The following is a 22,185-nucleotide window of genomic DNA, read 5'->3' as shown; positions in this document are numbered from 1 at the left end:
AAGTAATGTGCAGTGCCCAGCTCTCAGCTCCCTGTAGCTTGATCTAAGAGCTGAGTGCCAGGTGTACCAGGCCAACAATTGAAATTCATCCCTACCACCTTTGGAATGAAGAATGGAGCCATGAGAAACCAGCTTTGCAGAAACATGCACATCACAGCAGGTTTCCTAAGGGGCCATCCCCCAACCACCTCTTTCAGGGCTAATGTTATAGCGTACACCAACAGCTGGGCTAATGCAGAGAAAATTACCCAGCTCAAACCCAGCTTGACAGAGCTCACAGCTGTGGTAGGACTACTCCTGTTTTTATTTGTGAGCTCGATGGGTTTCAGAGGCTGCTGAGAGGATAAAAGCAGGGTTGGAGCCTGAATGTTTAATGAAAGAGAGAGGATGTGGTTCACAGCTCCCTCCAGGTGAACAGACACTGCAAAACATGGCTGGAAATTACAGTTCTCCCTTAATTACCCTATCAAGGTGGTGGGTTTTGTTGTTATTATTATTGAAAAGTCAAGACTTGTTCTTCCCCTTTCAGGGTGCAGAGGTTAGCAAAATTACACATACTTAAAATCCTGCCCCAGCAAAAAATCAAGGCTGACTTCTTGAAGGAGAAACCCCGGGGCATCCCAAAAATCTCATAAGGGCTTAACTTGAGCTTTGACAATGCCAGCTGGGTCTTAGGGGCTTTTCAAGCATTTAAACTTCTTTGCTTTCCTCCTGAGCATGGTTTCATTTTAACATAGGATTTAAAATCACACCAGATTTCACCCCTGACTTTGCCTTCTGGTCTAGGTTAGGAAAAACCTTCAAACTTCCACTGGCATAAGAGGGCAGATGCCCTGTGGGCTGATAACCTGGAAGCCCCTGATGCCTCCAAATACTTACTGACAGGATTTCTTAGACTCTCAGGCTCCTAGGAGCTGAGTTCAGCAAATTACCACAGCTGACTGTCAGTACAGAGAGACAGGAGAGCAATATCATGCTCAGTGGAATATTTAACAAGCGCTGATTGCCTGGAAACCTAACTTGGTGAAACCTGCAAGAAAGAAGCAGACTTGTAAAAAGAGCCAGCAAAATAAAAAAATAACCTTGCAAGAGCAGGAAGGGGGAATGAAGCAGGTAACTAGACTGTTCAAAGCCTGCCTACACCCAGTTCTCCCAATATATTCAGCTGCCAAAAGTGCAGTAAGGGGCTTAATTCTACAGAAAGGTGGTCACAAATGGACCAATTCTACTTTTCCTGGTGCCAGGAAGAATAACTCAACCAAAACCACTGCATTGGGCTAGAGACCCAGAGTATTCAGGACCTTGGAGGAATTCCCCCCAGGAATAGAGAAAATTTTCTTCTTATGGAAGAAAATCCAGCACTGACCACTTGCAAAGCACTGAGAAGCAAATGGTTGCCCAGAAGAAGGGAGGGAAAAAGTCAGCTTGCTCACTGATGAGGGAAGGACATCTCCAAGGACTGCTATGGCTCCATGAACCGCCATCCTCCATGGGGCTAATGACAGACACTACTGCAGGTGACACAGCATCTCCTGGCACTGCCCTCTGGTCATCCTCGTGTCCGTCCTCTGGACCCACTCCAACAGGTGCATGTCTTGTGTTGAGGGCTCCAGGGCTGTACACAGTACCCAAGGTAGGGTTTTACGAGAGCAGAGTAGAGGGGACAACTCACCTCCTTTGCCCTGCTGGCCACACTCCTTTTGATGCAGCTCAGAATATGGCTTTCTCCTATCACTTCCCTTTTGGGACTCACCTGCCACTCAACAATTTCCAAAATCCTGAGTGACCAAAAGTCCTGATGAGGGTGGTCCAAAGGCTGGGTATACCATGGTTCTAAGGGACCCGATGTCCACTGATGTCATCAGGCTTTGAGCTCATTAATGTCCTTTTAAGTCTGTGCACAGACACCTCTAAGTCCCAAAGTTGCCTCTAAGCTAAGGGTCACTTGATGCAGGCACAGAGAGATTCACAGCAAAGGCTGCAGCTCTGTGAACACAGCTGACAGCAAATGTGCTGCTTTCCCAGCAAAGCCAAATGCATGTCTTCAGTGCATTTTCTATCTCTGCTCTATTAACCATGCAATAATAAATCCATGCAGCTAGAAACACAGGAGATTATAAACACCTCTCCCACTCCTTGGAGAGGAATGGGAAACAGAGGCACTGAATCCTGCACTTTTTTGATACTGCAGGGATTTATTATGTTTTCAGCTAGGCAATATAAGCACTTTAAAGAATTCAAAGCCAGCTTTTCTATTACTTATGCCTTTGCACAGCTTTTTTTTTATACTTTCTTTTCTTTCTTTATGTGTGAGCATGTCTTTTTTTCCTTTAATATGGAAAAATTCAGAAGATAACTAATATTATAGTGCTTTGAAGTCCCTCTGTTATTTATAGATTATTTTTTCCTGAAATCAGAAGTAGATGGGTACTACAGTGATGAGCATATTGGAATCAAAACAGCTTTAAAATTATGTTGAGATGAGATCACAACAATTTCTCTCTTAAATCACCAGAAGAGCTGTTACTGTTCTGAGCTCCCCAGCTGCAAGCCCAAATAAACCACCAAATAAATAAATAAAGACCACTCAGCAGAGTAAATGGGACTGTCACACCCTCTGACCAGCAGTATACTGGCATGACAGCATCCTACACTCCTCCTGCCCAGCCTGTACCAGTGCTGACCAGCCATCAGGCTCCCAAAACTGCCTTGCAGAAGTCATAGCACATTGGTCTCTGATGATCCAGGAGTGAAGCAGTTCTGATTTCCCCAGGTCTGCCTCCAGGGTAGGCAGCATTACCTTCCAGACACCCTCTGGGATGCTCCCAGAGATGTGGGATGCACCAAGCTTTGTTCCCTGGGGACCTCAGCACAGGATGCCACACTATATGAAGCCAAACTGGTCCCCATGGAGTGGCCACATGTCAGCATGTGAGCATGCTGCCGCCAGCACAAGAGGGACAGCAAAGAAAAAGGGATGGTGATCTCAAAAGCAAGACATAGACTTGCACAACAACAACATATCATGGATGTAATATCTCTCATGTGACAACAGCACTCATCACTGTTCCTGGCAAGACACTAAAGTACTGTGTTATGGGGAGTAATGAGATTAAAGTCCATCCCTGCACTTTACTGTGCTTGGCTTCACCTTACTGTCTCTGTTACAATGGTTTCTGGAGCATGATAAAACCACACAAGGCACTGTAAAGATAAAAGGTCCAGGATCAAGGGGTGGGTACAAAGCACCAAGTATCAGTGTTATGCATATCCAAAATTCAGACACCCCAGAGAGAGAAAGCAGTGATATTAAGTGTGAAATGAAGGAGATGAGATTGGTCATGAAACCATAAAGCAAAGCAGGAATTCAGTTTCAGGACTGTCAAATGTACTGGGTACATCCACATGAGGAAGGATGCTGTTTGCAGAAAAGAGCCCAGAGAGGACATGTGGGTGAACAGGGCACAACCAAAGCCTCCCCCATGCTAGCAACCCTCGTCTGACCATTACCAATGATGGCAAAGGGTACTTGAGGATGTCAGGGTTTAACTGACAAGTTTAAGCAGAGCATAAAACCCATTATGTGGGCATGACATACCTGCAAAACACTTATTAATGGCACAGAGCAGAGCAAATCCAAGCTCCCTGTAGAGGAACCCACCAGCTAAGACCCAGAGATAGACCCCTCAAAGGTGTGGTGTACACACCTCACTAAACCTTCCCACAAGAGAGTTTGCAGATTCAAGGCACGCTGGGATTAAACACTGATTTCAAAAACCTGCTGTGAAAATGAAGACTTTAGTCAATCCACTACAGCAAAACACAGCCAGGAGCAAACCAACAAATGAAGAAATGGCTGCATGCCCAGAGCACTCCACTGTGCATCCAGAGAAGTATAGAAACTGTCCTTGAACATCTAGTTGTCATGTACACCATTAAGGCTTCTCAATTAGCAAGCCTTTCTGGCACTCAGTGGGTCACTGGAGAAACTAAGTGGAGAAAACTGCTGCTCTGGAGCAGAATCTGCAGAGTAAGAACTGTTCCTAGATGACTGGGACAAAATACAGCTAAGTGCTGACAACTAGCTGGATCTAAAACTTGCTGTCTCCCTCAAGAGTGCCCCATGCTAGACCCTGCAAAGAGAGCAGGGTCCCCTTCCTCAGCATCCCACTGTAAACCACACTTCTCAGAGACCAGCTTTACTCCTGACATAGCTGTCAGCCCACAGCTTGGACAGGAGAACTCTGTGCTGGGTTAAGAACTGGCTGGAGGGCCGGGCCCAGAGAGTGGTGCTGAACATGGCTGCATCAAAATGGTGGCCGGTCACCAGTGGTGTCCCCCAGGGATCAGTGTTGGGCCCAGTTCTGTTTAATATCTTTATTGATGATTTAGATGAGGGGATTGAGTCCATCATCAGCAAATTCGCAGATGGCACTAAGCTGGGGGGGAGTGTGGATCAGCTGGAAGGCAGGAGGGCTCTGCAGAGGGACCTGGACAGACTGGAGAGTTGGGCTGATTCCAATGGGATGAGGTTCAACAAGGCCAAGTGCCAGGTCCTGCACTTTGGCCACAACAACCCCATGGGGAGCTCCAGGCTGGGCAAAGAGTGGCTGAGAGCAGCCAGGCAGAAAGGGACCTGGGAGTCTGGATTGACAGGAAGCTGAACATGAGCCAGCAGTGTGCCCAGGTGGCCAAGAAGGCCAAGGGCATCCTGGCCTGGATCAGGAACAGCGTGGCCAGCAGGTCCAGGGAAGGGATTCTGCCCCTGTACTCAGCGCTGGTGAGGCCACACCTCGAGTTCTGTGTCCAGTTCTGGGCCCCTCAGTTCAGGAAGGAGATTGAGGGGCTGGAGCAGGTCCAGAGAAGAGCAAGTAGGCTGTGAAGGGATCCAGCACAAGTCCTGTGAGGAAGGGCTGAGGGAGCTGGGGGTGTTCAGTCTGGAGAAGAGGAGGCTCAGAGGAGACCTCATCACTCTCTACAACTCCCTGAAAGGAGGCTGTAGCCAGGGGGGGTTGGCCTCTTTTCCCCGGCAACTCTCAGCAAGACAAGAGGGCATGGTCTTAAGTTGTGCCGGGGGAGGTTTAGGTTGGACATTAGATAGAATTTCTTTACCGAGAGAGTGATCAGGCATTGGAATGGGCTGCCCACTGAAGTAGTGGATTCTCCATCCCTGGAGATATTTAAAAAGAGACTGGATGTGGCACTCAGTGCCATGGTCTGGTAACTGCAGCGGTAGTGGACCAAAGGTTGGACTTGATGATCTCTGAGGTCCCTTCCAACCCAGCCAATTCTATGATTCTATGATTCTATGTTAGTTTCCCCCATTAATCATTTGAGACTGTGGTTGGTAGGTCATAGATTCAGACTCACAGAATCATCAGAGTTGGAAGGGACCACAAGAGAGCATCTAGTCCAGCTCTCCCACTAAAGCAGGATCACCCAGAGTACATTACACAGGACTGCATCCAGATGGGCTTTGAGTATCTCCAGAGAAGGGGACTCCACAGCCTTCCTTGCCAGCCTGTTCCAATGCTCTGTCACCTTCATAGTAAAGTTTTTTCTTATATTTAAATAGAACTTCCAATATTCCAACTTGTGCCTGTTGCCCCTCTGTCACTGGGAACTACTGAGCAGAGTCTGTCTCCATCTTCCTTGCACCCACCCTTTAGATACTTGTAGACATTAATAAGGTCTCCCCTCAGCCTAAAAGGCTCTCCAGGCTAAAGAGTCCCAGCTCCCTCAGCCTTTCCTTGTAAGAGAGATCCTCCAATCCCCCAGTCATCTTTCCTGCCCTCTGCTGGACTCTCTTCAGTAGTTCCCAGCCTCTCTCGAACTGAGGAGCCCAGAACAGGACGCAGTCTTCCAGTTGTGGCCTCACCAGGGCAGAATAGAGGGGAAGAATGACTTTCTTTGACCTCTGTGCAACCCAAGATTCCATTGGCCCTCCTGGCAGTAATGGCACACTGCTGGCTCATGGATAATTTATTATCTGCCAGGACGCCCAGCTCCTTCTCCTCAGCACTGATTTCCAGCAGGTCTCCCCCTGACCTATATATTGGTGCTTGGGGTTCTTCCTCCCCAGGTGCAGGACCCTACACTTGCTCTTGTTGAACCTCATCAGGTTCTTCTCTGCCCAGCTCTCCAGCCTGTCCAGGTCATGCTGGATAGCAGCACAGCCCTCTGGACTGTAAGCCACCCCTCCCAGCTTTGAATCATCAGTGAACTTGAGTTCCCCCTGGGGGAACTACTGGTTATAGGACTCCAACTTGACCCTGACCCCTTGACCCTGCCCCATCACCACCCTCTGAGTTCAGTCCCACAGCCAGCTCTCAGTCCACCTAACTGTCCACACATCTACCCCACATTTCCTGAGTTTTCTAATGAGGATGTTATGGGAGACAGTATCAAAAGTGCAGCTGAAGTCAAGGTAGATAACATCCACTGTTAAACCCTCATCAAGTCAGCCAGGGATGATGTCATAAAAGGCAATCTGGTGGATAAAGCATAATTTCCCTCGGGTGAATCCACTCTGACTTCTCCCAGTGACGTTCTTTGCTTTCACACGTTTTGTGATGATGTCCTCAACACTTTTTTTCAACACCTTACCAGGAACAGAGGTGAGACTAACTGAGCTGTAACTCCCTGGGTCATCCTTCTTGCCCATTTTGGAGACTGGATTGACATTAGCCCTCCAACAGTCCTCAGGCACCTCTCCTGTTCTTCATGAACTCTCAAAGATGATGAATGGCCTAGCAATAAATTCTGCTAGTTCTCTCAGAATTTGTGGATGCAACTCATCAGGACCCATGGATTTATATGGACATCAAGTTTGACTAAGTGGTCTCTAACCTGGTCCTCCTCTACCAAAGGAAAGTCTTCCTCTCTCCAGACCTTATCTCTTATCTCCAGGGTCTGGGATTCAAGAGAGTAAGCTTTTCCAGTGAAGTCTGAAGCAAAGTTTGCTCCCCCAAAACTCTGCCTTTCCTGTGTCTTTGGCCACTAGGGCACTCATCTTGCTCATCAGCAGGCCTACATTTCCCCTATTCTTCCTTTTTTAATTGATGTACTGGAGGAAACCCTTCTTTTTGTCCTTTTTTGTCTAGCTTTGGTTCCAGGTAGGCCTTAGCTTTCCTCATTGCATCCCTAAGTGGTCCTGTTCCATAGTTGCAGTGAGTGCAAACAGATTCTATCTTCGTTTACAGAAAACTTATAGCCCTCTCAGCCTTTTTTTAGGAGCTTTTACAATTAAGAGTGTTTTGAGCAGACTGGGAGCCCTTACCTTCGAATGGTCCTTAGGAGGGTTGACCTGGCCTCATTGTGAAAGGTGATGACAACGCTGGTTGGAGGAAGGTCTTGGCCATAGTGCAAAGTCGTACACCTGGGGAGGGAAAAAGAAGAAAAGACCTTTCAGGTGCTGGAATTCAAAGAGGGAGCTCACTTCATTAATGCAGGCAGATGCACTTCATTAATGCAGGTAGATGGTCCTCCAGCTGCTATTGGGAAAAACAAGAAACAAACAAAAAACCAAGTAAGAGTTCTTCTGCCAGGATCCTTTCTGAAGCAGTCCAGAAATTGCCAGATAAGCCACTAAAGGTGAAAGTAGCAGAAAGCTCTTAATTGTCATTAATAGGAAGGGATGAGGGATCCAGCTCACAATCATCTTCTCTAACCATTGCTTCCCAGCTATCATGCCCCTCTGGTGGCACCAGCCTCCCAACTAACAGGTAGTGGGAAGATACAGGACTTTTTCGTGCAAGAGCCATCTCACTCCCACCTCCTGAGGTAGCAATTTCCACTAGCCACCTGCAAGGTAAGCCAAGTCCTGTTTCTAAATTGATTCTTTCCTTATTCATTCTGCTTAATGCATACCCTGACACAGGGAATATTGGGATTTAATCACTTCCAAAACAACCTGTAGTAGGTGAAAACCCACAGTAGCAATCACAGCCTCTGCTGCCTTCTTCCCAGGAGGAAACTCTGTAGACTCTGTAATTACTTTGACCTCTAGCTGATGACATTTGTGACTTATAAGACCAGTGCAGCTTCAGGAACTTCCAGCTCAGGAAGTCCGGATACACCTCTTACATCTGTGCTGCTCTTTCCAGGTTCTTGTGAGCTCCTCTGATGACCTTAAAATGACAGACCAGTGGCAGGAGGTCACCCTGTGCCCAACCTGAGCAGCTCTTTATCACAGTCATCATAACCCTTCCCATCCACTCAACACTTGCCTGCCCTCATGTCACTGCCCAGGTGCTACCACTGCCACCCTCAAATGAAGCAGGGAAGAGAACTGAGCACTCATTCACCAAACCATATGTTTGCTCCCTCAAAACTCTGGACCATGGTATCTGAAAGAAGTAAAAAGAGGTGAAAAAAAATAAGTTGGGGATGGAGAGGATAAAGCAAGTAACAATATCCAGGTATTGCTGGTTTATGCTATCAGTGTGACATGCTGCACCTCAATGTCAAGATACTTGAGGGTTTGTTTTTTTTAAATTAGGTTTTTCAGTTTTTCATGTTAAAATTTCATTACTAATTATTTACAATGTTACTTGAATTAAGGGGGCAAAAGAGTGTGCAGCAAGTAAAGTAATTCCAAAAAAATAAGAAAAAAAGGACATCTTGGGTGGGACAAATTATTTTCAAGTCTATGATAAACCGCTTGCTATTTTCTCTCATTGTTTCACTTAAAACCTTTACCAAATCCTGCCTCAACTTAATCAAAGCAGATTTCTAATGACTAATGTATTCTTTCAGTATAGTCACCAACCCCAGGAATGCATTGTTGAACCAATTAAAATTCTAGGGCCATCCCCCAAGGACACCAAAGTTGCACAGCTATGCTGTGTGCAGAAGAAAATTCAGTAACACTGCCCCATGCAACAACACCCTCATTCATCAAAGTTACATCTCAGGGATGCTAAAAGCAGAGGGCTTCTGTAATACCAAATAGCACCTGTCATGCTCTGAGCTGTTCTTCTGGCTCACTGTGGCCACCTGCATCATCCAGTTACCAACTTCAGCTGAGCTTTCCCAACATGCTATGTTGAAAAAGAAACTGCTGCTGCTTGATGCCTGGTTTGTCATGCTCAGGCTCAAGTCTTGCTTGCTTTGTGAAGCTGCATGGACAGACTATGACAATTGCTCTTCCTGTGTTATTTATACACCATTAATGTCTCAACTGTTCCCAGATATACATCTTTGCACCAGCTTGCCATGCATTATCAGGAGTTCTGCAGAGCAAACAAGGGAAGCTATTTCTGGAAAAGAATGAAAGAAGGTGGAAAATACAAAGTCATTGATACTTCACTTATGTAATTATAATAGTTAAGGAGTTGATCAATAAAGCCACAGTTGCTGCATACTGTATCACCCAGCAGTGGGAGTACCAGGGACACTGCATGCTGGTTGAACCTGCCAGCAATATGAAGAATACTCCTTGTGCATGACAGCAACTTGCTTTTAAAAATACAGATGTCTATGCACCAAATGAGTCAACTAGACAATGTGAGCTTAGGCAACACTGAAATGCCACATACAAGCACCTCCAAAGCTTGGCCACTGGCTCTGCAACTCCTGCCAGACACCCAGAGGAGGGCCATGAGGATGACCAGAGGGCTGGAGCATCTCTCCTATGAAGACAGATTGAGAGAATTTGGGTTTATCATGGAGAAGAGAAAGCTCTGGAGAGACTTTGTAGCAGCCTTCCAGTACCTGAACGGGCTACAGGAGATAGGGAGGGACTTTTTACACGGTCATGCAGTGACAGGATGAGGGGGAGTGGTTTCAGGCTGAAAGGAGGTTTTACATTAGATATTAGGCAGAAATTCTTTATTGTGAGGACAGTGAGACACTTGAACAGGTTGCCCATGGAAGGTGTGGTTGCCTCATCCTTGGAAGTGTTCAAGGCAAGGCTGGATGGGGCTTTGAGCAACCTGGTCTAGAAGAGAGGTGTCCCTGACCATACAGGGATGTTTGAACTAGATGATCTTTGACATCCCTTTCAACTCAAACCAATCCATTATTCTATGATTCCATCTAATGAGGCCTGATGAAAATCAGGCCCAAAAAATCCGGGACCAATGACTGGTTGCTCCTATGGAGCAGGCTGGGACACAGCAGCACCCCCAGTTTCATTTCACCTGTGAGCATGGCCTTGCACTGCAGGTGGGCTTTGCTTCCCCAAAAAACAGTCCACAAAACGTTAGTCTGAGCTGCTGCATCTGCCAGGGCTCCACCAAGGTCTTAATGTGGCCCTGACACTGCCGTGGCAAAATTTTACCCTTGGGGTCTTCTTTCAGGAGCCTTCCCAAACTGTCCTCCAGTAGGACCCTAATTTTTTCCCTTCCAACCCCCAGTGTAAATGCAGCTAAACACCCTGCCTCCCCAAAAGGCAGATTTCAGTTTAATCTGTTGACTAAAAGTGGTTTTTTGGCACTTGCCTGAGTAATAAAAACCACATCTTGGAAAAGCATTAAATCCCACATGTCCACAATCATTCTGCACGACAATTACATCTGGGGTAATTTCAATTTAATACCTCACTGCAAGTGAAAATTGCAGCATGCAGCCCTAAAATTGCTGTAATAATGAAAATAAATCCTGTAAGAGCTGCCTGTGCTACCTAAGGCTGTCACTGGATAAATGTTTTGTGATGCTTATAGTATTTCATAGTCACCTAATTGACAACAATAACAAAAAAAAAGCAGGGAGAAAAACCACCCACAACATTTTCAGGAGACCATTGGAAGTTTGAGAGGTTTGCCTCTTTTTCAAAATTTTCCAACACCAAAAAGAGGTAAAAAAAGTAATAACCGCATTGTTTATTTGTAGAGTGTTGAAACTCTGCTGAAGTCATTTGAAGTTTCATGCTTTGAAACCTTGCAACAGGACTGGGGAGCAATCTCAGCACACTAAGTGCCAGCAGGGATGCTGCCAGTCCGAACTGCTGAATTGCCTGCAGTAGGGGCTACTTGCCAGCTCACTGCATCTAGAGGGGCAAACGAAGAGAGAAGCTAACCTGCCCTAAAAGCCCTGGAGAGAGCATCCAGCCAAAGATACAATTATTATTTCCTCCTGCAAACCCAGATGTCAAACTCTGATTTGATGGGAAGTTTCTCTTTTGCGTTTTAACGTTATTTCCCCTTCAATTTTGAAATAATTTCAGAGAATCATAGAGTGGTTTGGGTTGGAAGGGACCAAAATATTAATCTGGCTTCCAACACCCCTGCTGTGGGCAGATACACCTTCCATTAGACCAGATTGCTCAAAGCCCCATCCAACCTGGCCTTGAACTCTTCCAGGGAAGGGACTTTCTTTCACAGCTTCTCTGGGCAACCAGAGGTGCCTCAACACCTTCACTGTAAAGACCTTCTTTCTAACATCTAATCTAAACATACCTTCTTTGACCTTAAAACCACTACCCCTTATCCTATCCCTACAAGCCCTTGTAAAAAGTCCATCCCCAGCTTTCCTGTAGCCCTTTCAGGTACTGAAATGCCACTGTAAAACCTCTCCATAGTCTTCTCTTCTCCAGGCTGAACTACCTCTACTCTATGTCTTCACAAGAAAAGTGTTCCAGCCCTCAGATCATTTTCATGGCCCTTCTCTGGATTCAATTCAAGAGCTCCATGTTCTTCTTGTGTTGGGGATCCCAGAAAACAATTCTCCATTATTCTCCATACTTCCAATATGCTATTAACATCTTTAGAATAAATGATGACACATCTGTTTTCAGGAACAGGGAAGAGATGTATGGAGTCCTGCACTCACTGAAATTGCAGAGCCCTCTTGCAAAGTCCCAAACTTTGGAAATTCCAGTGTTCTTCACAAGCCTTTGAAGTTTCTCACTCTGAAGACTTTTTTATTGACACTTGTGCTCCTTGTGTGCAATGGGGTTATCACATCTTGGTGGTCTCTACACACAGCCAACCCTGCATCCCTAGAGATCCTCCCAATGGGGCAATGCACTCACATACCCAGGGCATTTCAACCCATTTTACATTTTAAATGGTAGATTTAATTCACAGTGTCCCTCACCAAACCAAAGCTCACCTTGGAAACAACACTATGCAGCACAATGGTAAAGACTAACTGTGTGAACAGAGATGGACCAGATCTTCAACTCCTTCTGGTCAACCTCTGTGCTGATTTTGACATCAGCCATCATGTGTCTACAGAGCTGCACTGTGTTTCCTGATACCCACCTCTCATTATCACCCTCTCCTGTGCCTTAACATCCTTCAAGAGATGAATATCTGACTTCCCCTGCTAGTGCACCATTAGTATTTCCTCTAACTCTCTGAGTCTTTTGGTCTCTTTCTTTCTTTTCCCTGCAAGAAAAATATCTAAAAAACTCAATCAAACAATTAAATTTGAAGAAAGGAGAAATGCAAGAAAGCAAAAATAACCTCCTGTTCTCATGATGCACTGCTACCTGTGAACCTCAAAATGGATGAGTTTATGCATTTATAATTTCTTAAAAATTCAATGGGTTTTTTTGTCTTTGGTAAAGAGGAGAGGGAAAAAGAAGAGCCTACTAAAAAGCAGGGAGACAATAACATGGTTGCATTTACAAACAAGTCAAACTATATTGTGCATCTTGATTTTCAAAGCAGCTCATGAATTATTATGAATTATCTTAGTCTGCAGGAGGAGAGAGAGAGGAGGCTCAGGGGAGACCTCATCACTCTCTACAACTCCCTGAAAGGAGGGGGTAGCCGGGGGGGGGGGCAGTCTCTTCTCCCAGGCTGCTATCAGTAGGACAAGAGGGTTTGGACTTAAGCTCTGCCAGGGGAGGTTTAGGTGAGATATTAGGAAGAATTTCTTTACAGAGAGGGTGATCAAGCATTGGAATGGGCTGCCCAGGGAGGTGGTGGATTCTCCTTCCCTGGAGGTTTTTAAGAAGAGGCTGATGTGGCACTCAGTGCCATGGTCTGAGAACCACAGTGGCAGTGGACCAGGGGTTGGACTTGATGATCTCAGAGGTCCTTTCCAACCTGTCTGATTCTGTGATTCTATGAATAATTCAGACTACTAGGGCTCTTCACACAGACTCAGTGTCTGTCTTGCTTCTTGACTCCCTCCATCTTTACTTCATCAGAACTTAGGAAAAAAGAAAAGGAACCAAGAAAAGTGGGGAAAAGAACCCTAAAAACAAACAAACAAACAAAAACCCCACAAACAAACAACCATCTTCATTTTCAGCACAATTTTCAATCATCTCCAAATTTCTCATGTCAAGTTTTACTGAACTACCAGACCTGTCATCAAAGGTTTTCACCTGTTAAAGTAAAAGCAAAATCTGGCACCTTGCACCTTCCAGGAAAGCTACCAGTCCCTTATTAAAGACCTTTAGCAGACAGAACAACCTGAAATTACATTTAAGAGGGTGAGAACCAAGGATTTAAAGGTGATAATTTCTGCTTGGAGCTTTCTGGCAATGTGTGGTAAATCACAGCAGAGAAACTACCGTCCCCACAACACCTCCTTAGTCATAACTGGAGAAACATAAACCAAATTCCACAATGTGCTAGCTCAAAAAACACATTCAGGAATATGCAAGTGTTGACATCAGAAATACATGGAGATAGTCCTGAAGAGTTGTCTGTGATCATTAATGGAGCAGGACTTTAAAGTGCTGGGTAGCTGAAAAAACAAACAAAAGTTTGATAGAAGAATCTGTCTCATGTCTTTAATTACCAATAGTAACGAGAGCCAGAGAATTAGTTCCATTGCTTATTAATACTCAATTTCACTTTAAACCTACACAAACATTGGGTCAATTGAAATACAGAGGCATGCACAGAAATTAAAGAAACAACTTCATTCTGCCAGAATTACTTGGATCAAGCTATCAGTGTAACTGATGGCACATAATAACTATAACACATTGTAGTATACATATAAGTCAATACATTATAGAAGTCAAAGAGGATGACTCCAGCAGAGAGTGATCAGTGGCACCCTGGGAACAGCAGAACACTTGGTGATGAAGTGATGGTGATGCCCATGGGGAAGTAATCAGTGGATGCCAGTATAGTTCAGGATGGTGCCACATCACTCTCTGCAGTGGCACTGCAAAGCTTTCTCTTCCCCACAAAAGCCTAAGATCGTCTCTGTCCACTGCACAGAAGGGGACACATGGAGCTTGAAGTGGAGAGATGATGCCTTTATGGATTTACCAGTGTTGGCACACCCATTCCAAGGCCCACATCTGAGGTTGAGGTCAATCCCAGTCTATAAGAGAACCCCATCCTGCCCTTAAGGGGGAAGAAGCCCTCCCTCCAGCACAGTGACTGCCATGGGGATACCATACCCTCCCACCAGCTGTTTCTGCAGCTGTTGACAGATGATGCAGCATCACTTCTACTGCAGTACATTGCTTGTTCCAGAGGAGCTCAACCTGTACTTTTCGTCTGATATTTGGAATCACTCACTTTTAAATATTGCCTGCTACTTTTAGATGAGTGAGAGTGTCAAAAACATTTGAGATCTAAATTATTTTTTTTCCTTTTCAGGATGAGAAAAATAGATTTCTTTGGCCTAAGTTTTCCTTAGTCTATATTTTTATTTTTATATTCACTGAAAAATTTGCTTTTGGTTTATCCTGAAATTGTTAATCCTGGCTTTTTTTTTTTTTTTTTTTTAATAACCAAAGAACCAAAACCTGGTTATTCATTTAGCTCTACAGAGCCCTGACCAGTGCATAGCCCCTAAATTCAGGCTCTACAGATGTGGCACTGGCAACACTGAGGTAACCCAGGCTTTGGGGGCAGAGTGTGTCCTACTTCAAGCTCCAGCTTCTCAAAGGAAAGCAGCAGTGCCTATGGCCAGATGCCACTCACCTTGAAATGGATCTGTTTGTTCCCAGTGCACAGCAACTGATAGGTCACTGTCTCTTATTAAATTCTCTTTCCCCTCCCCATCCCTCATCATGACCGGGGCACACAGAAAGATCACCACGCCACAGACAGGTATCTAGGGAATAAGCTTTTATCTCTGGGTCAATGTGTTGCAGAAGTGGAGCTAATTAACTGTTGCTCTGTTTTTGAAAAAGGTTACTATTTTATCACATCTTCCATCTTGAGGAATAATTAGCCCTGCCAGTACCAGCTCTGCAGTTTCCCAAGGGACTTAGCAAGAGACTGGAGCCTGGAGAGAGACAAGTTGACAGAAAGATAGACAGCATCTCAGCTCTCAACACAAACTAACCTGCCATGGAAAGAGACAAAACCCTGCTCCAACAGCTGTAAGCACCCTGCTCATACTAGTCTGTGCCCTCAGGTAAAGGGGATGCTTTAAACAAAGGCACTGGCAGCTTAGCCAAGAGCTTCATCGTTCCAGCAGAGAAGCATCATTCCTCTTCTACCCAGATTCTGTCACTGGTGCCAGCTCTGGGGAAGTCTTATCCCTCATGCTCCAATGCCTCAATCCACCCAAGAAGATGGAAATCCCAAAGGTTCCCTCAACTCCTGCATCTCAATGGCAAACCTGTTCTCACAGGGGAAACCAGACACTGAAGCAAATTCCCACAGGGACTACAGAGGAGAAGGTCCCTCCCCAAGTGCTTGTACAGCAGCACTCAAGAGGGGGTACAGCACACATCCCCCCATGAGGCTGCCAAGAACAGGGCTGGGGTGGAAGCAGAGGAAAAGGCAAAACTGGAAAAGGATGGGAGAAGAGCCATCTCAGATTGACTCAGAACTATTTTGTGCATGCGTTTCTTTTGGCAAAATTCAATGGACAGGCGGGTGAGGAATTTGAATGAAATCAAATCTGTCACTGGACATCAAAACTGTTTCACAGGGAAACAAAACCAAAATAACTTAGGTGAAGGAAACCTATCACTTGAAGAGGGGGGGAAAACTGATTTCAGATTTTTTTTTCCCTCTGAAACAGCAACTTTTTAAAAACAAAACATCAGACCAAACAAAAAAAAACCAAAACGTGTTCTCCAGGAAAAAGACAGCTAGATGGAGGCTGTGCCTGCTCCCAAGCAAGCTCCTTGGACTCTTCTGGAAAGATACTTGTCCCATGCAGATGCTCTTCCTACCCAGAGAAGCTCTGCAGGGCTGGTACAAGGAACAACTTGGAGAAACAAAGCCATAGGAAACTTAATGTTACACCATGTTGTTTACTGGAACAGCCCGGAGTCACTCTCATTGCCAGGAGCTGGGCTCCCAAACACCTGGGTCCCCATGCTGCTGATCTCCTTGCCCTGCAGACAACTGAGGACAGAGCTCAGAAATCATTTCTGCTTGCTGCACAGACAGGTGATGTAACTCACACTCCTAGCACAGCTCTTTCAAATATAAGTAGGTTTGTCCTCCAGAAAAAAAAAAGAATAACACAGCCACTTAACTGACACATCCTCCTGCATTCAAAACACTTGCTTACACATTTCTATCAGTTCCTTATACAGTCTGTCTCAGTTTATCTCACCCCCCAACTCCTTCCAAAGTATCACTCTCATCCTTCTCACTTGAGAAAAAGAAAAGGAGTGGGAGGACTAGGACTGCAAATCCACCACTGCAAAATAAGCACCTTCATTTGCTATTTCCCTGTAGCATCCATGATCGAGACACAACAAACTCTGCTCCTGAGGAAACACCAGACTCCCCCTGGCCCAGCATCCTTACCTAGTACCATTTTTAATTAAAGCCTCTCAGCCTGCCTTTTGAGGCAGAATCTCATGGTACTTTGGACTGTGTACCTTGGTGACCATGAACATCCAGCACCAGAGCCCATTACTGCAGGGCAGTCTGCAGTCTGGGATAAACTGAGCTGTGGTCTGAAAACCTGAGTGGAGCCACTGAGCTGCCAGGGTGAAAGACAAAGCCCCTCTGAAGACAACAGCCTGGCCATCCCTTCATTGTGATGCAGGTAGTCTGGAGGTAATGATTACCCTTCATTGCTGCCAAAGAAGTGATGCTAACTGACCTGACCCAGCACCTCCAGATCCAGGGAGAGATCAGACAGGGGCTGGAGGGCAAAGCAGCATCTCAGGCTGCCTCAGACATCAGAAGCAAAAACTCTGTTGCGTTGGGCTCTCAGCACTTGGAAGCCTCTTGTTGGGTGGTTCAGATGTTGGTGGATCCTGGGGAACACACTAACTCTCAGGACAAGCATGAGCAGAGCCAACAGAACCACAGTGAAGCACCATCACATTCCCATTCCCCATCACATTCCCAGCTCTCTGCTGTCCCACCAGCTTTCTCTCCTTAGCAGAGACACTTGGCAGTGTCAGGCACAGGGAGACCACACACACACACACACACACACACACACTGGTACCCACACTGCTTGTTGCCTTGGTTTACAGCACAGAATATTCAGAGTCAGCAACTCGCAAGACACTTCCTGAATAAAAAAAATTTTTTAAATAATCATAGAATCATAGAATGATTTGGGTTGGAAAGGATCTTAAAGACCATCTAATTCCAATTCCTCCTGCATGGGACACCTCCCATTAGGTCAGGCTGCTCAAAGCCCAACCTGGCCTTGAATAGTAATAGAATCTCCAGGGATTTAGTCTGCATTACACAGGAAATGGGATTAGTTCAGCTACAATCCAGAGGCCACAATGGGAAATGTACGGAGTCAGCAAAGGGAAAGGCAACAGTAGGCCAGAAAATCCTCAACTGAGTTCAGTTCTCAACTGTTTGAGGTCCATCTGAGTAATGTTCAGCAAACCGTCCATCAATTCAAAGGAGGTCTGGCTACCCTCTAGGTACTTAGCTGCTTCTGCAGGTCTGATGTTCAGGTACTGCTGAGGACAGCAGAGCAGAGCCCCACCTCTGCCTTGTCTGTGCAGTAAAAGGGGCTTTCCCACACATGATGTTCTCCAGACATTAAGTTCCTCCTCTGAGGACTCTCAAGAAACCAGGCAAGACAGATGAGATGTCTAAATCCCCAAATAGGGTACAAAATGCATTTCTAGCTTCTCAGAGACAGCATTCACATCAATTAACCTCAAAGAGGTTTCCGCCTAGCAGGCAACATGGTCACACATCCCTTCACATGATCCAGGAAGTTTAACTGAAACATGAGAAAAAAACTTCTTTGCTGTGTAGGTGACAAAGCACTGGAACAGACTGCCCGGAGAGTTTTTGGAGACTCCTTCTCTGAGGACATTCAAAACCCGAGTGGATGCAGTCCTGTGTAATGTGTAATCCTGCTTTAGCAAGGGGGGTTGGACTAGATGATCTCTAGAGGTCCCTTCCAACTCTGTTAATTCTGTGATTCTGTGATAAGCCAGGTTTGGCATCAAAACCAAGTCTCTAAGCACAGCCTCCAGCAGGTCACACAGCATGAGCCCCAGGGCCTTGCCAAGCCCTCTGCTAGCAGTAGTTTGCTCTCCCCTTCACAGGAAGGACCTTTCCTGGACTCTCTTTTCACGTTCTTCTTGCACAGCCACCAGCAATTTCTCCCTACTGCTAGAGCAAGCCATGTTCATTCATGCTTTCCCACCAGGCTCCCAGGTGGCACAGCAGTGTCAGAGCATCACATCACCTGTGAAGCTCCCTAGAAAACTGCACCATGAGCAAGGATTTTGTTCCAGAGAGGTCTTTTGCAAACTCTGCACCCTCCTCTCCCCCTTGGCCACCATGCCCAGACCCTTATCCCTCCTCCACTCCTCCAATCAGCACCTTCCTCCACCAGATCTCCTCTGTGGCCACTCTAATGCTTGGCTAATGGTGCATCATCTGTAGCATTATTCAGACATATTCAGTAAATCAAAATCCAATTACTGGGTTAACAAAATAGGAAGCAAATGCAATTAGCCTCAGCCCTTCCCCATGCTATGCCCTGGCTTCCCCTTAATTGAAACTTTTCCTTCACAGGAGCACTCAGCACCCCATCCATCCTCCCAGGAACAAAGTGGTTGCTACCACAAAGCAGGAGTATGGCAAGAGGGCACCAGAGCTGATCTTCCCCTTTAACAGGGCATATGGTTAACATCCCTGTGTTCTGGCTTGAGCCAGGATAGAATTAATTTTCTGTCTTGTAATTTTACCTTTAGCTAAGACTCTTCTAAGTAGCTGTACTTGCTGAAATTAACAGCCAGTTTCTGAGTCAGTGTCTGTTTCTAGGACTGATAACACTCCATGTTTATAGTTATGGCTAGAGAATGGTATGCAGAACCAAGGCCACTGCTCAGTTCTGAGGAATATCTTGTGCTCCAGAAGAGAAAAGGAGGAAAGAGGTTGCACCTGCAACCATCCTTTAGGGAGGAGAAGCCTACACAGGTGACCAAAATTGACCAGAGTATTCCATCCCCTACGCATGAGGACAAAGCCTCTTCCCTTCAGCCCTTCTTTGCCTCTTCCTGCTTCCTTCAGCATCCTGGGAGGATTCTGTTTGTCTGCCTGTGGTCCCAATCTGCGCCAGCCTCAATCTATGTGTTCCTGCCTCCAGCTTTTGATTGCTGCTGACTCCAGAAGGAGACCCCTGGACTTTTCCAGGGCCTGCCTTGCAGCCTGGGTGGTGAGGTGAGCACTACTGGGGGGAGGGGGGGAGGAATGTGGTATTGTTTTACTGTGTATTTGCACATATTTAATTATTTTTCCTTTTTTTAATCATTACTGTTTCATTAAAGCTGTGAAGTTTAGTTTCCAACCCATAAGTCTCTCTCCATTATTCTCTCTCCTTTCTTTATCAGGAAAGGGGAGGGGGATTCATAGAGAGCATCTATCATTCGGTTACTTGCCAGCCCAGCATTAAACTGTGACACCCTGGCATTAATTTTCTCCAGAAATAGTACACTCACTCTCTGCTCAGCTGTAACAGGCATCTGTCAGGGCTGACAGTTCCTCTCCAGAGAAAGAAGCATCTGGTCCTTACTATGAAAAGGAGCTAAAATAATAAATAAGTAAATACATAAATAAGAGTGTTGCATGCTCTGTGGCTGGAGAACTGGTGCTGTTTCAGCATTTGAGTCTAAGTGCTGCATTTGGATTGGTAAAAAGGAACTTCAGAGTCAAGTCAGATGCCAAGAGTCAAGTTGCTCTGACCTGGGAGCAAAATGCAGCCCAGGCAGCAAGGTGCCATGGCTTTGTCCAGCAGAAGACCTCCCATTGCAGCAGGATTTTCCCCCATATGGGCTCTCAGGAGAAAGCAGAGGAGGATGGCTGTTGCCAGAGGGCTGGGATGTAATGCCAAGTGCAGCTCCTCAGGAAGGGATTGCACTGGTTGTGGGATGGGGACCACTGGTGGGGGCCAGGGATACCCTTCGAAGACAAGGAGGAAAACTGCATCAAAGGAAACTTGGAAATATTTCCTACACCAGCAGGAAATATTTCCTACACCAGCAGGACATCATTGCTCTGTCCAGCAGACTAACAATCAATCCCACTGGCCATCAATGACCGGCAGCTTTGAAGTGCAGCTCTTCCCCAATGAGTTTGGAATGGCAACCTGAGGGTGTCTACAGCTGCACTCACAGCCAGCACTAAAACTTGCACCCTGCCCTTCTCACATTGACAGCAGTGAGGGAGTAACACAAGGCAACTCTCACCACAATCCTCCCTGCCTCTCCCAAGAAGTCCTTTGGGTACTGAAGGCTATTTTTGACCCTGATGCTGCTGGAGCACCCAGTAATCCAACAAGTTCTCAAATTCCTCTGCTCCTCCTTAACCAATAATTCCATTCTCCCCACATTAACTCCTCTCTCTGCAGTGAAAAATAAGTGCTCAACAGTTATTTTATACTCCTTCCACTGTCTCACCATGTATGCTGCAAAGCAAGAGCTCCCAGCACTGGAGAACTTTACCCGTCGTGGCAGTACCCATCACTTGCATACCTGTTACTTTTCTGAATTTAAATTTTTTCCCTTTATTTCCCTGTGGTCCAGGAATAATTTATACAGGTCTAAATTAATAAGCTTAGGTCTGCTAGATATACCAAGAAATCAAGTAAAGATTAAATCCTAAAAATACAATGCAGTCAGAACCAATCCCACTAGGCATGGGTGCATGGCCCAGACCCACCTAGCATCCCAAAACTGTGGCCCTGAAGCGGTATGGGACTATCCACCCCTAAAATGAAGTTTTGTGAGGAATATCAGGAGAAACCAGGGCGGAGGCAAAACCTGTGGTGGCGGGTATCACGGATGGCACGGTCACTGGGGATCCTCTCGCTCTCCCGCTGGTTAAAGGCATGAAGCCGGTACGGGTCCTCTCCACCCTTCCATCTCCGGGCGCTCAGGTACCTCCGCTCTTCAAACTCATCCCAAAGGTCGTCCCAGTCCACATCTGAGCCCTGTGCATACAAAGTCAGCCCTGTTAGAGACTGAAGAGACTGGAGGACATCTGACCCCACTTCAGAGGTCCCCCCAAGCCCTGTCAGACATCGGTCAATCCTGCCAAGCATGGCAAAAGCAGGGATAACAAGGAGCCTTGTTATGTCTTCAGGTTTTGTTTTTTTCCTAGGTCTTGAAACAGCCTGCCAAGGAGAGTCTGCCAATTTGAATTTGAAATTACTAATTTGAAAACAAATTCAAGTCTCTGGTGGATCCCTCTCTCAAATGGCACAGTCTCAAGAAATACAAAAGCACAAAAGTCTTGTTAGGGTTTTCACTTCTCTCTAGTCAAGAAACAATGGTATTTTGCACCTCATATCCCTTCATCCCTGTAACCCTCCAGGCAAGAAAGGGACATCAGAAAGGAGCAGTTCTTTCAAAACCAATCCCACATTTTCACAGTCTTACTCTGGCCCCAAGGACAGCTTCATCAACGAGACCCTGGAATAAGGGGGCTGTGGTCCTCCCAGCCTGATTTTGGTCCATGCTGACCACAAGTCTCCCACCTAGGCCTTCAGCCCTACCTCAGGGAGAAGAGAGGGTAAGAATCTGCCCGTGATGTCACGGCCCCTTCAAAAGGATGGAGGAGCTGCTTTTTGAGGTTATTCAAGAGCTCTGAAAGCCAACAGTGGGTTTCAGCATCCCTTGGTGGCTTGCTCCTGTCAGGGGGGCATTAAGCATCCCTTACCAATGTGTTGCTGTTGGGGGTTTAAGAATTCTTCAGTGGCACAGTGCCAAGCCAGCCAGAACATTGCAGCACAATAAGATCTCATCATTACAGCAGAACAACCTCTTTGATCCCAGCATACGTGTAACAAGGAGAGATGCAAACACTTACAGGCATCTCAGCCCTAAAGAAAAATGTGATCTTATCCAATAACTGA

General features: G+C 46.0%; 1 protein-coding gene across 2 annotated transcripts in view; it reads right to left on the bottom strand.

Annotated features, from left to right (window-relative positions):
* The window catches only part of GALNT14 (polypeptide N-acetylgalactosaminyltransferase 14), an 86,719-nt gene that overhangs the window by 32,496 nt on the left and 32,038 nt on the right, over positions 1-22,185 (bottom strand). For both annotated transcript variants that reach the window (XM_030447474.1, XM_030447475.1), the window contains exons 2-3: positions 21,092-21,261; positions 7,280-7,378 (exon numbers count right to left, since the gene is read on the bottom strand). In XM_030447474.1, the coding sequence (XP_030303334.1) occupies positions 7,280-7,378; positions 21,092-21,261 (269 nt within the window). The remainder of the gene's footprint in view (positions 1-7,279; positions 7,379-21,091; positions 21,262-22,185) is intronic.

This window comes from Calypte anna, chromosome 3, assembly GCF_003957555.1.
Source record: "Calypte anna isolate BGI_N300 chromosome 3, bCalAnn1_v1.p, whole genome shotgun sequence".
NCBI classification, from domain to species: Eukaryota; Metazoa; Chordata; class Aves; order Apodiformes; family Trochilidae; genus Calypte; species Calypte anna.
This window is presented reverse-complemented; position numbering and strand designations above follow the sequence as displayed.